Source organism: Rattus rattus, chromosome 17 (genome assembly GCF_011064425.1).
Source record: "Rattus rattus isolate New Zealand chromosome 17, Rrattus_CSIRO_v1, whole genome shotgun sequence".
NCBI lineage: Eukaryota > Metazoa > Chordata > Mammalia > Rodentia > Muridae > Rattus > Rattus rattus.
This window is the reverse complement of record NC_046170.1, coordinates 15,614,136-15,631,478: the sequence shown is the minus strand read 5'-3', so window position 1 is coordinate 15,631,478 and position 17,343 is coordinate 15,614,136. Positions and strand designations below refer to the sequence as shown.

At 51.8% G+C, this 17,343-nt stretch overlaps 2 protein-coding genes across 4 annotated transcripts in view; both read right to left on the bottom strand.

The window, feature by feature from the left end:
* Positions 1–350: 350 nt before the first annotated feature.
* Positions 351–1,932, bottom strand: Ier2 (immediate early response 2). Its single transcript, XM_032887951.1, has one exon. The coding sequence runs from the start codon at positions 1,782–1,784 to the stop codon at positions 1,119–1,121; it is 666 nt and encodes a 221-aa protein (XP_032743842.1). The 5' UTR covers positions 1,785–1,932; the 3' UTR covers positions 351–1,118.
* A 7,218-nt stretch (positions 1,933–9,150) lies between these two features.
* The window catches only part of Nacc1 (nucleus accumbens associated 1), a 17,697-nt gene continuing 9,504 nt past the window's right edge, over positions 9,151–17,343 (bottom strand). For 2 of the 3 annotated variants that reach the window (XM_032887743.1, XM_032887744.1), the window contains exons 2-6: positions 14,550–15,461; positions 14,296–14,469; positions 13,354–13,459; positions 13,159–13,256; positions 9,151–11,962 (exon numbers count right to left, since the gene is read on the bottom strand). In XM_032887743.1, coding sequence (XP_032743634.1) covers positions 11,700–11,962; positions 13,159–13,256; positions 13,354–13,459; positions 14,296–14,469; positions 14,550–15,453 — 1,545 coding nt within the window. In that variant the 5' untranslated portion in view covers positions 15,454–15,461 and the 3' untranslated portion in view covers positions 9,151–11,699. The remainder of the gene's footprint in view (positions 11,963–13,158; positions 13,257–13,353; positions 13,460–14,295; positions 14,470–14,549; positions 15,462–17,343) is intronic. The other variant, XM_032887745.1, reaches the window with a different exon arrangement.

Below are 17,343 nucleotides of genomic sequence, written 5' to 3'. Positions count from 1 at the left end.
GTTCAGTCACCGCCACTCCACCCGTGGGGGCCCCACATAATTCCGGTCGAAGGGAGGGCACGAAGATAAACAGCCATTTAAAATTCCTCAGCTCGTCTTAAAACACTGCACCGATATCCCCCCAATTGTTGTAAACTAAGCTCTCTCCAGAGTTTGTTAATTTCTAAGGAACCCCCCAATCACAGGGTTAGCTTAAGCAACAGCAGGTAAACTGTGGCAAAGAAATGGGGCCCGGCCTCCCTCTGGCTCCACACCCAGTCAAACCAGTTCCCGAGGCTTAGGGAGCGGCTGCCAGCCCTGACCCCTTAACCCCACCCCTCCCCCACCAGGGAAGCAAGCCAGACAAGCAGCGCGTTTTACACCGATGGACTTTTATTTTCCTAGCTGACATTGTAAAACTCCAGGTAGTTGGGAGTTAAACACAACCCACCGTGGGAAAAGTAAACAGACTTTCTTAAATTCGCTGGTAAAAAATTCTTTCTTGCCCGAAGAGGTCGTGTCTAAGGCAGCAACTGAGACCACCCACCCACCCTTTCCGCGGTAGTCCACGCCAGGCGATCAGTCTAGGCTGACCAGTCCGGGGGTCTCCAGCCACTTCAATCAACTCTGATCGCAGCAAGATTTGATTGGTTCAGTTCAGGCTCTCAGCCGAAGGCCGGCTCCCCCACAGCAGCCTGTGGGGGCGAGGTGACTCAAGTCACTTCCCAGTCCCTAGGGCGGGTCCACACCCTGGCCTCCTCCCAGGCCCCACACCCACGCAAGGCAACAGGAAGCACCCGCGTCTGTCCCATGACGCAACTCTGACCGCTTGCACAAGCGTGCCCACTTGTAGGGGCCGAAACGCGAATGCTAGTGAAACGGCCTTGAAAGGGCAGCCTGGGCCCTAGAGAGTCCGACCCTGAGATTCAAGATCCAGGTGTCCCTTCTCCAAACCAAGGAAGGGACAGTCCTTTAATAGCACCTGTGGACGTACGTCTGGGAGAAGGCGCCCGCGCCCCTAGCTCCTCAGTCCTTCCCCTGGCCTCTCGGCAGCTCGGGCCGCGGCTCTTCTTTACGGCCCCCCGCCGGCCTTCGCCTCGGGTGTGCGTTCTCCGCTCCGGTGGCGCCGCTCGTAATCCTCAGAAGGCCACCACGGTTCGCACCAGCACGTTGAGCATATTGTCGGCCGGGCGGCAGGCTGGCTTGGCCTCGCACGTGGGGGGCGTCGGCGGGGGCACGGCCGGCCCACAGTTCAAGAGACTGGAGAAGCGCCTTTGGAGGACGCGGGCGAGGTTAGGGAAGGCACCTTCGGTTTGTGCGGGAGGAAGCTGCAGGCGATCGGAGATCTCCGACGTCGCCTCCCCCTCCACCTCTTCCAGACGGGCCTTCTTGCTTGGTACCAGTCCGGCATCACTACCGTCGCTCAAGTCGCTGCTGCTCCGGCGCTTGCGGCTGACTCTAGCGGGGGGCGGGTCACAGAGCGCGGGGGTCTCTTGGACTCGCAGCACTTCCTCTTGCGTGTCCATGGGCTCCGGAGGCTGCTCGACGTCGGGGGTCGCTGCTTCCACTGCAGCTTCGGATTCTCGCGGCGGGTGCAGGCGAGGGTCAAGGGCCCTGCGGGATGGCGGGAACTCGGGCTGGTGGGTTTCTACCTTGGCTGAGAGGTAGAGCTCCCGAGCGCTGCGCATAACGAGGGACAGCTGCAGACTCCGGTGGAGGCGCAAGCCACCGCGCTGCATGCGAGAGTGGTACATCTTCCACACCGACAGGGTCATGATGCGCTGCGCTTCTTTCTGTACTTCCATGCTTGTTCGACGACTGTGTAGAGTTAAGCCGACAATGGATTAAGACCAGCGTTGCTGCCCAGACGACTCACTTACACTTGCAGGTACTCTGCTAGACGTTCCGGCAGGGGAAGCAAGCTGGAGTCCTTTAAATAGAGTAAGAGTGACGTCACTGAAACGCCACGCCCAGAGGGCCTCATCCGGGCTTTCCACCGTGGCTAGAGACTCCTTAAAGCAATAGGGACAAATTTACGCCTCCAAGGGAAAAGGACTTAAACAGCGGCAAGGAAGAACTTCCCCGCTGCGCCTTGAGACACTAGATTCTCAGAATCACTAGCAGTCCAGACGATGAGGCCCACCCACGAGACGGACAGTGGGAGGTAATCTCATGGCAGTGGGGAAGACCCAGGACTGGGGTACATTACCCGAGGGCACAGTTCATCTTGCCTACCAGCCTGCTAATTAATATTTTCTGAACAGTAAAAATGCTGCTTCTTGTTAAGCAGTTACTACACGCCGGTTACTACACTGTTGAACTTTCTCTTTTTATTCAATGTCTCTGATCCCTCACCTCCACTCCACAGAAGTGTTCTCCAGGTGAGAAATAGGCAGTCACCCGACCGATATTTACCAAACGAATTATTATATGATTATAACACGACAAAAGGGTAAACGGAAGAAGCCTGCAGCCCTTCTGTCTCCACCTTTCTGGACATGGGTGGAAAGTGGGCGCGGACGACAATGGCTGGCTCTGGAGAGAGCTACCCCGTAGCCACCGATATCCACCACCTCGCGACTGCTGTCTTCACTTTCAGCGTTAAACATCTCCCAATTTTCCACAACCCAGTGGTATGGAAGTTCCAATGAACATAGGGCCTGTGATCTTCCCGGGTCAATGGAGCACTTTTCTGCCTTCACGCCCTCGGAAACAGAATTACTCCAAGAGAGACTGATATCTGGGTCGAGATGGCTGAGTGGCTAGAGTCACTTGCTGCCAACCCTAACAACCTCAGTTCGATTCCAGGTCCCACACGACGGTACAAGAGAACACACACACACACACACGCAAGCACAAACATACAGGGATACATAAAGAAAAGAAAATAAGACGTCGGTTCCGCTCTGCACCGCTTCCTAAGAAAAAATTGATTCTAGTTGCAGAAGGGCAAAAAAATTCTAATAACCCCTTTCACTTGCTGTGCAGGCCCTTTAAGACCCCCCCAACCACCACCACCACGCCAGCGGGCAGGCTTCCCGCCACTGCCGCCGACCGACATCCCTGGCTAAATTTGGTTGTAATGACGTATGGCGGCGGCGCGAACCCACTTCCGGATGCCCATATAAGAACAAGGGCTGACTTTCTTAGCCCGAGGAGCGGGCTTCCGGGGCGGGGCCCCTCCCATCGTCGACCACACCTCTCCAATTTCTGGTGCTTCCCTCCATCAAGAGCCGAAATGCGGTCTCCGGTAGTTCGCGTCTGTTATTTGGGCAGACTGCACGACGTGCTTGACAGAGCTGAATGGTTTTCTTCTCTCATGCTCTCTCACGCTGCGGCACCGTCCTTTGGGATGAGTCCGTGTAGGGTGAGATCCGCACCCTGCGGAGTTACGGAAAAACATCTTCGTAACCTGCGCTCGCAGGTGTAGAGGACAAAGTACTTGGTCCTGGGTCTGTTCTTCCTCCCATCTTCCGGGGTAAACTACCCCGGTACTCAGTCTTGGTGGCACGTCCTTTTACCTGCTTAGCCATCTTGCTGGCCTTTTATTAATTTTTGGGTTTTTGAAACAAGATACCACCTTTATAGTTACAGCAGCCTGGACTGCTTCTGAGTATTTTTTTTCCTTTTATCCCTCTCTTTCTTTCTTTCTTTCTTTCTTTCTTTCTTTCTTTCTTTCTTTCTTTCTTTCTTTCTTTCTTCTTTCCTTCCTTCCTTCCTTCCTTCCTGCCTTTCTTTTTTCCTTTTTTGTATTTTTTCTGCTTGCATGTGTGTGCCAGAGGAGTGCATCGGATCTCCGGACCCTGGGTCCGTTATGTGGACTGGGAACCGAACCTGTGTTCTCTGAGAACAGTAAGCGTATTTTGTTTTGAGACAGGATCTCACTATGTAGCTCTAGCTGTCCTGGGACTCATTTTATAGACAAGGCTGGCCTCGAACTGAGAGAGACTCATCGGCCTTTGCCTTTCTAGTGCTGGGATTAAAAGCGTGATCCACTGTGCTCTTAACAGCAAGTGCACTTAGCCTCTGAGCTAGCTAAGTTAGGCATTGATAGGATGAACTCCGTATCCCGCTGTGTTCCTATAAGATTTAAGGAAAATAAGATTATTAATATTGGCTAAAAAAGAAACTGAGGTTCCACAGTTGTGGTCCGACCCAATTTCCCCGCTGCCAGTGGGGGAGGCGCCTGTATGCCCACAACCAAGATGGCCGAAGTGCAGGCGGAAGCCCACAGGCTTTGGCTCTCTAGGGTCGCTCTTTCTTTCTTAGCAGTCGGGCTCTCGATGGTGGCATCCTGGTGCGAAGGTGGCACCGTGTTCCTCCTTCTGTTAGGAACAAGCTAGCCTGCACCTGGCGGGTGGGGGTTCGAGTGTGGGGAGGAGGGGTTGACATGTCTCTCCAGGATCCTTTGTAGTCCGAGGGTGAGTGACAGTGGCGGGAAAGGGATGGAAGGGAGCCGTCTCGCCGCTCGTCAATGCCAAGGTGTAGGCCACCGGGTGACAGGCAGTTTGGGTACGGCCGTCCGCGTGCATGGGTCTCCCTGTGGTGGAGTGAAGGGATAATCAGAGGGATGTTGGCGTGTCTGGACCTCGGTTGGTTTGGGACCTTTGCCTCGAGCCGTGCTCCCGCAGCGAGGTGCAGAAAGCTGTGAATATGGCCGGTGGGCTGCGCGAGCGCTGGTGCGAACTCCTGCAGGGAGACTCTGTGGCTCTTCGAAAGAGCTCCGCTGGACCGCCAATGAGCTGCCGAATAGCCTGGGACGCCTCAGTGGGACGGACTTAGAAGAAACAAGCTTTTAGAGAGGTGTGAACACAGAGCCTTTGGCCAGCCCTTTAAGGAAGCTGTTCAGCTTAGAAGTGTGTTAGTCTGGAGGAATGTGTCCGCTGGGGGAAGTTTATATGTCTCTGGCCTTGACACTTGAGTGGAAGGCAATCCAGGCAAATTGAAGCTCCCTGTTGGAGACCTGCTGGAAAGAAAGCTGTTCACAGAGAGCATGTGGGAAGCAGTATAGGTGACATCCGAGTAGGATGCACTGGGAGATTAGGGTATCTTTTGAAGCGGGGTACAGGTGTGTTTTGCTTGTTTCTGAGACGGGGTTTCACTGTAACCTGGCTGGTCTGGAACAAGAGATTCGCCTGTCCCTGCCTCATGGGCACTGGGATTAAATCTAGCAACACCATATTTAACTTAGGTTACGATTTCTAGACTCTCAATGCTATCAGTCAGCCACAGGAAATGAAGGACCACGTGGTCAGCCCAATGGCTCTGGCCTTCATGGAGAAGAGTCATAGAGGTAAAGGATTCATCCAGCCCAAGTGTCAGCAGATGTTGCTTCCTGCCAGTCTGACCGGGTGTATTCTCTCTTGTGTATGTGTGGCTCTGCCCTTGTGTGTCAGTGTCCAGCCCCTGCATTCCTTGGCTGTCTACCTGCCTCTTCACGTTTAGGCCCTGGGTACCCAAAATATGTGGAGTAAAGGAAGTCCTTGATGTCTCATCAATACTCTTGAACAGTTGGCAACTACTGTTTATAGCAGTACATGCTGGTTGTCTAGAGATGAGAGTTAGTGATGAATTGGACATGGTGGTTTAGGCCTCTTAATTCCAGCATCCAGGAGGCTGAGGCAGGAGAATTGCAGCAAGTTTCAAAGCTCTTGTGGTCTACATAGCAAGTTCCATGCTTTCAGGGCTACATAGTGAAACAAACCCCATACCAAACAAAATAAAAATTCATGGTAAGCTTGGTGAGGTGGCCAGTGCTTGCAATCCCGGAACCTGGGGCTGGTGCAGGAGGCCTGGATGAATTTTTATTTCTTACATTTACTTGTTGATATAGTTATTGTGTGTGTGCATGTATGGAGGTTGGAGGACATCTTAGGAGAACTCGTTTTCTCCTTCCACTACGGACCCCAGGTTAGGCCTGGCATCAAGTGTCCCTTTGGAGCCATCTTGATAGTTGGGTGGCACACACCCTTCTTTGAGTTCGAGGCCAGCCTGGTCTACAGATGAACTTCCAGGACAGAAAGAGCTACACAGAGAAACACTCAGAAAACAAAAGAACTCCCACATCTTGTCCCCCAACTCCATGTCCTGTGAAGTTATACCATCAAACACCCTCCACTTCACCCATACCTCATAGCCCGCCAACTAAATGAACAAAATACAGTAAGGTCTGCAGAAATGGGAACAGGACCCAGCCCAAGGACAACGCCAGCCATCCAACATCCAGGAACAGAGACCAGGTCCCCGGTGTCATAACACCCCCTCCGCCTGAGAAGCAAAGGGGCCCTGGGATATTGCAAGGGGCCAGGAATGTCCAGAAGACGTCCCTCCCCCTTGTGCCCCTCTGGGTTTAAGTCTTGATCCAGGCTGTGGATCCCTCTGGAGCCCAGGATGGCTGTGGACTCAGCAATCCTCTTGCCTTAGGTTCCCAGACACTGTATACCATGCCTGGTTGGTAGAATGCTTGCTTAATTAGCACAATTTTAGCCACAGGTTTGATTCCTACTACTTCATAAGCAAGGTGTGGTGGCCCACATCTGATATTCTAGCACTCAGGAGATAGAGGCAGGAGGAACAGAAGTTTAAGGTCACTTTTAGCTATGTAAAGAGTCTGAGGACACATGAGACCTTGTCTTAAAAAAAACAAACGGGGCTGGAGAGATGGTTCATCGGTTAAGAGCACTGGCTGCTCTTCCAGAGGTCCTGAGTTCAAATCCCAGCAACCACATGGTGGTTCACAACCATCTGTAATGATACCTGATGCCCTTCTCTGGTGTGTCTGAGGACAGCTACAGTGTACTTATACATAATAATAAATAAAATCTTTAAAAAAAAAATCCCAAAACCTCAATGAAGTGTGGATGTGCACACAAAATTAAAAAACAAAACAAAACAAAAAACCAGCCTAAATGGTAGACACTTATAACCCCACGTAATGGGTGACTAAGGCTAAGGTGGGACTATTTTTAAGTTGAAGATCTGCTCGACTAGTATGCCATTAACATGGAAGGGCTGGTGCAGTAGTATCGGGTCAAGTGCCTCTGCATGTGAGTGTGTATATACAAAGTAAATGTAAGAACAATTAAGAGAAGCCAAGGTGTATTAGCCATTTTGTTACACCAATTCTAGGTATTTTTTTTTTAATTTTCTTTTTTTAAAGATTTATTTACTTTATTTATAGATGGTTGTGAGCCACCATGTGGTTGCTGGGAATTGAACTCAGGACCTATGGAAGAACAGTCCTTTTGACCACTGAGCCATCTCTCCAGCCCCTAGTTATTCTTAATAATCTCCATTCCAACCCTGGGAAACAAGGTCTATGGCTCTCTTAAGTTGGGTGACACTTCCCTTTAGGAAGCAGAGTCTCTGAGTTCCAGGACAGCCAGGGCAACATAGTGAGACCATGTTTCAAAATAAACCAGCAAACAATGAAGAAACTGAAGCTTAGAGTGAAATGGCCCCTTTCCTGTTGGCAGGTCTGGGGAGGCAGCCCATCCCAGTCTGTATGGTCACTCTGTCCTGTCTGCTGCAAACCCATCTGGGTCTGCCTTGTTTCAGTGTCCTGCCCCGATTTTGCCAGCTGCTCAGAAGTCTTTAGTGACCTGCTGGATGTCAATGTGGCTTCAGTGTCCTCTTGCTACTTAAAAGAGCAACCCACCCAGCAGGTTTGTGGATGGTGGGGAGGTGTGGCAGGGTGAGGTTGTGAAACCCTCAGGTATTTTGAGCTGCTGCTCCTCCAATTCAGCAGTTGATCATGGATCATCAGAATAACAGCTGAAAATGAGCATCCAGGTTCTAAAACACAGGTCATGTTGGGAGGAGTTGGATGGGCAGGGCACATAAGACCAGGGCTTGAGGGATGGTGCCCCTGGCTTCTTTGGTACACAGGAGCTGATCTTACCATGGCACTGGCAGCAGCCTGGATGTCTTTACTCATGAACTGGACCACATAGTCTCAGATGGGCTGGGTCCTCAGGAGATGAAAGTGTCCCACATGAGTGGTAGTTTTTGGGTAGGTAAAGAGGAAGAAGCTGGTACTGTGTTCTCTTGACTTCTGACCCTTTGACAAACAACAGTGGTCTGCCATTGTGGTGGTCCTGCCTTCTGGAAAGGGGGAATGGAACCTGGGGAGCTGACCCAAGACTATCTTCCAGAGCTAGTAGGACCCTTGGGTCTTGGGCTGGAACCTAGCTTTTGCCACAGGTCCAGATTCAAGTGTTCCTACAAGGTGAAGTGGGATGACCTTGCACAAGTTCTGCGCCACCTCCACCCCCATGCCTAATTCATGACAATAGAAATAAAATCCCAGCATCTAAACCACATGCATTTGAACCATTAGTGTTGACAAACTTTGGCTCACCTTTTGGGTAGCTTCTCTAGGCCTTGCTCTTGGTGGTGGTGGTGTGTGTCTGTTAGGAATTCAAGTGCTAAGATCTGAGTATTTGATACACAAAGACTTTTAAAGTTTTATAAACTCTATGGTGTGTTTTCCACAGGATGAATGGGAGCCAGCTAATAGCTTTGCCGAGTTCTCATGGGTTCTGTGGTCCTAAGACGTCATTGGGCTTGCAATATGAGCTTTCTCTGAGGGCCAAGTCTGGGCTTTTTTTTTTTTTTTTTTTTAAAACCATTCCAAAGTAAAAACTCAGTGAAACATATGGGGTTGGAAGATGGAAGCAAGAGAGTCCTAGTCCTAGGCCAGCCTAAGCCATGTTATGGAGCCATCTCATAAACCACAATCAAATTAACCTCCTTATCTGAAGGGCTCATCATCTTCAGAGTACAACTGCCACCTCAGAGGAGGCGGGGCTTGGGCTAGTCTGCCTTACAATGGAGACCAGTGACCTGGTGAGACCGGAGAGTTATTAGGCAGCCCAGGCTCCTCTCCTGCCATTATCTCAACTCCCAATCTTCTCACTTTCATTCCCTCTGGGTAAGAGCCACCTCCATTCTCCATGCTTTTGTTCTTCCAGTCTTTCTCGGGCCCCTCAGACCTACTGCTGTCTGCATGGAGCACCTGTGTTGTCTCCTAGTTACACCTGTGATCTCAGGCTGTGCCACAGCTTAGAGGCAGCACAAGGACTCTTAACACAGGGTGTGGTGTCAGGAGGCAGGTGTACACCTAGATGAATGCGGTAGCAGTTCCGTCTCCAGTGAGCAGAGCACAGCAGGGCTGTTACAAAGGCGTCTTGTTTATTCTTATCAGCATCACTGACTCTCAGGGTTCACATTTCCCAACACCGCTCCTCTCCGTACAGTAGTTAATATGCAATCTCACTTGTGGGCCTGGGAAGGGTGGGGGCTTGGCTCTGGGTGGGGAGGGCATTGGCACTTCACATGGGCCAGTGGGTGATGGCCTGTCCCCATGAGAGGCATGGATGGGTGGGAAGGAGGGTAGCCACTGGGTTTGCCCCTACTTGTCTTTCTTGCTAAGTGGGTCACTTTTTCACTCTCCTGGGTGCTTGGGGTAAGGGCCATGCAGCTCTCAGGAGGGCAGGGCAAGCAGCTGACCGCCAGAGGAGGGGCGCAGGGGTGGCTCCTGAGGTAAGGCACAACCCTGTCTTTGGCTCTCCTAGTGAGTAGTTTTCTCCCCTGCACCCCTGGCTATATACTTCTCTTACCCCAAGCCCCGGGAGTCAGGGCCACCTCCTGAGGTGCTTGGAACCAATGGGCTCCGCTGCCCACTCTACAAGATTCTCAGTCCCATGGAGCTGCCCCCTTACTCAGCCTGGGCAGGGGCGCAGCCTGCCCTGACCATGGACAGGCTCGGCTGCTTGCCAAGTTATCAGGAGATTGTGCTTTGGGATCTTCGCTGGGGGAGGTGGGGTAACAGGCCAGGGCAAGGGTGGAGGGAGGGGGTATGACTAAGGTGCTTGTGCTTTAGCTAGGGGTGTCTTCTCCCCTCCACTTGGACACCCAGGGTAAGGTACTGGGGGCCAAGTCAGACCCAACACCCCACCCTTACCACCAGATGTTACGAGGGATCCCGGCAGATTAGAGGGTGCTGCTGGCCTGGAGACAGGTCTCCAGATCTGACTCAGAAGGCTCCATCCCAACTTCTCCAATCCTGCAACCTCCTGCCTCTGAAAAGGCAGCTAGAATGCAGAGTTGGGGAGAGGGAGGAAGGTCAGGGCTAGAACAGAACCAGTGAGATGGTGAAAGGACGGGAATGGAGGGGAGTAACAGAAACCCTGTGCTCACATATCAACTCAGACACCCGAAAGATTGCTCCTGGAGAACCAGAGTGGAAAGGAGTGTGGCCAGAGACAGCTCCACAAACCAACAGTGGACGTGGACCCTGCCCTGCCTCATCCATCCCCCAGGAGTGGGCTCAGCCAACTGGGACCTGTGAACACCCTAAAACTGTAGTCCTGGGGGGAGAGGAAGCTGGTTGGATCCACAGGAGTCCTGGGGCACTGGGACTGGGCCCCTGTGGAAACTTGCACCCACATCCCACACACACACATTCAGTTTTCCCTGCATCCTGCCTTCCACAGCCCAGGGACCCAGGGAATCTCAGACACATTCCCATTGATTTGAAAAATAAAAGGAAATCTTATACTTCAATATTTCATTCGCTAAAAAAATGTTTCAAAAAGTTATGTACAGGGGTGGGGGCTGGGAGCCCTGCCCAGGGTCGGATGGGAGGAGGGCAGCAGTCTCCCAGCCTGCTCCCTGGTTCCGACCCTGGTCTTGCTGCCTCTTGATCTTCATGTTTTGAAAAGCAAACATTCTACGCAGGCACGCACGCACACACGCACGCACACCCACAAATTCTGCCAGACTGGAAACCGGTCCTGAGACCCTCACCTGCCCACAGGAGCACTGCTCTCTTGGAATGACCTCTTGGGCTGAGGGGACCCACAGAGGCAGAGCAGGGTGGGACAAGAGGGTATGATGGAGGCTGTCACAGAGGGTCAGTTCTAGAGCTTCCCTAAGCCTTTTGGGCTTGTTTCCTCAGTTTGTAAAGTGGACAGTCCCTCTTGGCCTCACCTACCCCAGCCCCAAGGTGCAGGGACAGACGAGAGGGACAGGAAGGCGCTTTTGGAGACATGGAAGCACTGGGGGATGGTGGGAGGGGTCCAGAGAACCCCTGGGCCCGTGGAGTCCCAAGCAGCCACAGTGAGGGGCAGGCTCTTCTGAGTCCTGCCCGTCCCCTAGCCGGGCCTGGTGCTGGGAAATGCCTAAGAGGAAGGGGAACCAGGGCTCCCCATGAGTGTTGAGGAAGGTCACAGATCCCACCTGATGCCTGTCCTCTCTTGACCCCGCCCAGCTTACTTTGGGGATAAGGTGTGGGATGACAGGGAGGCAGAGGGGCTGGGAGCATGCAGCACCCCCTGCAGGTTCTGGGGAGGGACAGACAGTAGCTCGTGACTAAGGTGGGGGCATGTGTGTGACAGGAGGGGAGTGTGACATCCATGGGAGGGTCCTGGGCAGGTACTGGAGGACCTCTGCTGAGGGGGCTGTCTGTGTGGAAGCTGTATTCTATGCCTACCAAGTTCAGCTCTTCCTCATGGTCATTGAGAAAGCTGCTGTCGGCACTGCCCTCTGCTAGGTACAGTGTTTGGCCTCGGTCAGCTCTTGCATCCAATAGAGGGCACTGAACACCCCCTCACAGGTTCTGGGGAGGGACAGACAGTAGATCGTGACCAGGTAGGTGGTAGGTGGGGGTGTGATAGGAGGGGGAGTGTGACATCCGGTAAGGGGGTGTCACATGTATGTTACTGGAGAACCTCAGCTGAAGGGCCGGCCTCGCCATCGTGGCTGGCTGTCTCGAAGCTGTGTTCCATGCTCATCATGTCCGGTTCTATCTTGCCAGTGTCGCTGATGAAGCTGCTGTAGTTATCGCCCTCCACCAGGTGTAGCGGCTTGGTCTTGGGCAGCCAGCTTTTACGGACCACTCGGCGGGCATTGGTGCACATGTCGGCTGCAATGGCATTCATCTCGCTCTCCTTGAAGTTGGGGGCGAAGTTCTGGCAGTAGTCTGTGGGGGGAGAGTAGACAGCTCAGGCTTGGACTCTTCCCATTTAAGCTTCCCAGCTTCACCTGGGTACCCTCTTCACCACCCCTTGCCAACCTAGGCCTCCCTGTGACAAGTGGCTGCCATTGCCATAGATGTGCCCCTCCTGACCGCCCTGGACTTGAGCGCTTCCTGCTTGACAAAGACACTCAGGTCCTTCCGTACTATATGCCAAATGTGAAGAAAGTCCCAATTGAATCCTCTCTCCCCGGAAACCACAAAGGACTCAGAACCTGCCCCTCCCACCTTTCCAATGTAGCAGAGGCTGACCTTGAACTCTTCCTGTTTCTGTCTCTTGAGTGTGGGTCAGAACCTTCTCTTTAAAACGTTTTACAATGTGAATGTGTGATAGTCAGAGAACAATTTGTAGAAGGGATGTAGGGGGTCAAACTCAGGTTGTTCAGCTATGGAACCACCTCACTGGCCTTAGACACCCCACCGTTTTTTTTTTTTTGAGACAGGGTCTCTCTACATAGCCCTGGCTGTCCTCAAACTCAGAAGAGAGTCTCCTCCCTCTGTCTCCTGAGTGTGTGCCACCAGATTTTGCCAGACCCTTTAAAAACTCCTATTATTATGACATATTGCTTCTCTCCTTCTACCTTCATGTGGGTTCTGAGGGTCAAAGGTCAGCCACCCTGGAAGTGCCTCTTCAATAACTGAGCTGTTTCCCTGCCCTACACTTCAAGTTTCTGAGTCTCACTGACTCTGGAGTGCAGCACTGCAGTGAGCCTGGTGCCCAGGGAACTCCAGGGGTCCTCTTGTCTTGTTTCCCCAGGTTTAAGACTCCAGACATCTAGCTTTTGTTGTGAATGCTGGGGATCTGGACCCAGGTCCTCACACTTCTGAGGCAAGTACTTTATGGTGACAGAGGCTTTTAAAATCCTAGCACTTGAGAATTCAAGGCCAGTCTATAACTACATGGTTAGCCTACAACTACAACTACCACAACCACAACATTATTATCACTACAGCATAGTAGTCTACAACTACAAAGTTTAAGGCCAAACAAGGCTGTGTAGAGACCCTGTCTCAAAAACAAACAACCAACAAACCCCCAAACCAACCAACCAACAACCAACCCCAACTCCATCCATCTGTCACATTGAATACCAAAGGAAGAAAAGCCAGCTGCCAACCCCAGGCCCCAGCAGAACACTCACACTTGACAGCATGGAGGACACGACTGTCCAGTGGCTTGCGTCTAGGGTCATTGGTGGAAGAACGGATGCCGGTGCCACAGCTATTGGCCAGTGTGTTCCTGGAGATAGAAGTGTAGAGGGCATCAGTTACTGGTAGAGGTCTTGGGGGTGGAGGGGACCTGCTCCCCAACCCCGGGGCGCTGGGGTGTACCTCACCGGTCAAAGAAGGAAGCCAGGAGCCGCCGCAGCAAGACCTTGTGCCGCGTGCCTGCACTGACGTGGCAGTTCATGAGTTGTGCCCTTGTGATGTATACATTGGTGCCTAGTAAGAAAAGTCACAGGATCTCTAGGCAGGCCCAAATCTCAACTCGCCTAGTCAGAACACCTAAGTGTGCCACAGGCACTCTGAACACACCCAGGTAGATGCAAATACGGTGGTAGAAGTCCAGAAAGACTAGGCCCTCGTGGCAGTGAGCCCCAACCTGCTGGCCCAACCACGCCCCGTCTCCACTAGCTCCCATGACCTAGAAACCTACAGATTGTAGTCTTTGATGAAAAGCACATCAATTTTCTCTCTCCTCCATTTTTTTTGGTTGAGTAAAACTTGAAATCTACCCTGGTGGAAGTGGTGGGCACCTTTAACCCCAGCACTCGAGAGGTGGAGGCAGACGGAGCTCTGAATTTGAGCGCCTGATCTACACAGCAATGGGTTCCAACATAGTCAGGGCTACAGAGTAACTCAAAAATCAGAACAAAACAAAAAGCTGGGATCACTTTAGCATGCTGGTTTCTACACTGAGCTACACCCCAGGCTTAAACTCAATTTACTGTTTGTTTTTGAGACAAGGGCTCACCATGATCTTCTGACCTTTGTGCCTCCCCATCCTGAGTGCTAGGATTATAAATGTACACTACTGTGCCTAGTCTATACAGTGCTTGGTATGAAATCCAGGGCTTTATGCATGCTAGGTAAGATGGTTATTACCAGCTGAATCATATCCCCACCACCAACTCTCCTACCCTAACACACCTCTCGTCAGGGCACCTGCTACTAACAGTTGCTCAAATGGGAACGGAAAGTGTCAAGTGCCCTGAGACACAGGAAGGGTGCTAGCTTGCAGAGCACAGGGGATGGGCACGAAAGCACAGCCAGCACACCTGTCACAAGCTCCAGCTTCTCCGAGGGGTCACCTTCATCGTAGAGCTTTGGGTGGCAGCGATTGCCGATCTGGTTGATAAGCTCAGCTGGGAGAGATGCCAGGTCTTGCCGCACTCGAATGCGACTGTGGGACTCAAGGACCACCTGCTCAGGAAGAGCCTCCACCTTCTCAACTGTGGGAACAGGGGACAAGCATGTTTATATGTTAACGCTTGTGCGTGCACGCACGCACATAAGGGAGGGCGGCACTCACCTGTCTGGCCAACGTTCAACATACTGTACATGGTATACATATTGCAGATCTGACGGTACTGCTCATCTGTGCCCTCCTCACCTGCATCTTCCTCTTCGTCTTCTTCGTTGTGGTAGGAGCTGGGGCTGTCACTAGTGTAAGCACTGGAGGTACCTGGGCTGGTCCGCTCTGACATGCTGGGCCCACTCACACATCCCCCCACTGCAACCACAGCCACTGCTGCTGTAGCTGTGGCCACAGAGACTGGCTGGGGCATCCGGTTAGGGGCCAGGTCTGGCGTGGAGAACTTGGCCATCTTGCGGCTGCCATTGTTGCCACCACTGCCTCCAGCTTCCTTCTGGCTGCTATCCCATAGCCTCTTGGCCATGGGTGTGCATTGCACCGAGTCCAACTCCTGTTCTGTCTTGACCCGCGACACAAGGGGCAGTGGCGTGCTACAGGCTGGCCAGCCCAATATCTGCGCTACAGGACTCTGAGGCTCTGAGGATGGGGCCTCCTCCGGGTGCAGGCCCTGGGAGTCGCAACTTGGAGAGCTAACTTTGAGGAAGAACTCAGTGCCTTTCTCCATGATCTCCTGGATCTGCAGGAAGCCGGCTGTGTAGATGAGCAGGAACTGGTCCCCCATGTTCATGCTCAGCCGGCCTGTATAACAAAACGTGAGGATCTGCTGGAATGACTGTGGCTGCACAGCGGCTGGCAGTTCTACCACAGCACTGCGGCTGCTGTTGAATAGGTCCCGGAAGTAGGAGCTGCTGGCGGCCAGCACAGCACGGTGGGCTTTGAAGGCATGGCCCTTTACCACCACTGACACGTCACAGTACAGTCCCTGTAGCCGCTGCTCATTGAGGCACTCGAGGATGCTGTTGCCAAAGTTTGGAATCTCCATCTGCAGGGTCTGCGCCATGGCAGCAGCTGCATAAGGACAGGGGATAGATACTGGACAGGTCAGGTGGCAGAAACTAACATAGGCCCTACCCTGCCTCAGCAACCTCGCCTCCTGCAGGACAGCATGTGGGAGTCAAAGTAACATCCACATGGTAAAATCTATGATACATCTTAGAACGGCAGTTCCACGTCCACTTCTGTCCCCTCACAGGCCCGCCTTTATGACTCAGCCCCTGCAGGGGACTGATGCAAAGACACTATAGATACTATTATGCACAGCCACTCAAACCCTTCACTTTCTGGTGGAGCTTGGGACAGAACCCAGGCCTTTAGCGTGGTAGGCAAGTGCTCCACTACAGACCTCCTGAGTCTTGTTACTCAGCTGGTCTGAGTCTTGGTCTCCACCTCTAGAGTACTGGGGTCACTGGTGTGCTTCATGTATGTCGCACAATCTCCAGGACTTACACTACCTGGTTTGATATCAGCACTATGTAATTCTTCCCTTATTCTAAAGTCTCTTCTGTTAGAGGCACGCTTCCCATTATAGCTGGCCTGGAACTCAGGGCACCAATCCTGCCTTAGCCTTCAGAAGGCCAAGATGTATGAATCATCATCAGTATGAATCATCACATCTGGATTTAAAATGAATGCGCTGGGCAAGGGCTGGAGGGACGGTTCAGTAGTTTAGAGCACTTGTCTCTTGCAGAGGACCAAGGTTAGATTCCAGGCATCCAAACTTACAACTACCCATTCCCCCAGTTCTAGGAGAGCCAACACACATATGCATACATACACACATGTAGGCATTATTCATGCATATAAAATAACAGTAATTCTAAATAAAACTTAAATGTTCTCATCAGTGCTGGGGGATGGAACCCAGGGTTTTACAGAAGCTAGGTACATACTCTACCACTACGTTTTACCATCAGAGGAATGCTTTGTGGATCTATGGTTGGTTGAATGTGAGGATACAGGACCTACAGACTCTGAGAATAGATGGCCAAGATCAGTCTCTTGCACATAAGATGACACAGGCACAGTGCACCCAACATTCTTGCACTCATGTTAAGAATGGCCACTGGCATGACAATACCACAGCCTATGGCCCACAACATGGCCTTAGCGCACTTACCAACCATACAGCTAGTCACCATGAAAATGCACATTCAAACCATAATGTAAAACAGTCTTATGCTATAGGCTCGAAAGCAGGAACAAAGCAGGCAAAAGGCTGGGTGTGTGAGCAAGGTTCTAAGTTCTAGCCACCTCTATCTCCACAGTAAAATATGTCAAGTCTTACCAGGTGAGAACTTTGAACTCTCACACACCGCTGGTGAGAATATGAAAAAACAACTTGGGAAGTCTCAAGGTTCTTCATATGATAGGAAAAAGCCAGACAGAAGGACCACATGGCATAGGATTCCATTTACATGAAGTCTCCAGAAAAGGCAAATGCATTAAAACATAAAACAGAAGGCTGCAAAGAGCTGGGGAAGAATGGGATTTGCTTAAAGCAGAGAAATGTGTGCTTTCTCTCGGTAGATAACTTTAAGTTAACAATGACTGATCTTTCCTGAACTCTGAATCCATGAAAGACCGTAACAAGGTAGGTGTGGTAGTCCTAGGAACTCTGGAGGGCAAAGGGGAGGAGCCACTGGGTCTAAAGATATAGGTTAGCCTCACAAAACAGACCTCAAAATAAAATCTATTACTGTGTAAAAGGGTGGATATAAAAGCCTGTATATCTCAAAAAACTGTCGAACAAAAACAAACAGGACTGGGATATACACTTGCCCACACGAGGCGAGGCAGGCTGCCCCAGTCACACTAGACCCCCAGAGAAGACTACAACTGGTTTCCTCTGTACAGAACAGGGAAGTTGCGCCAAGTATATTTTTCTGATCTT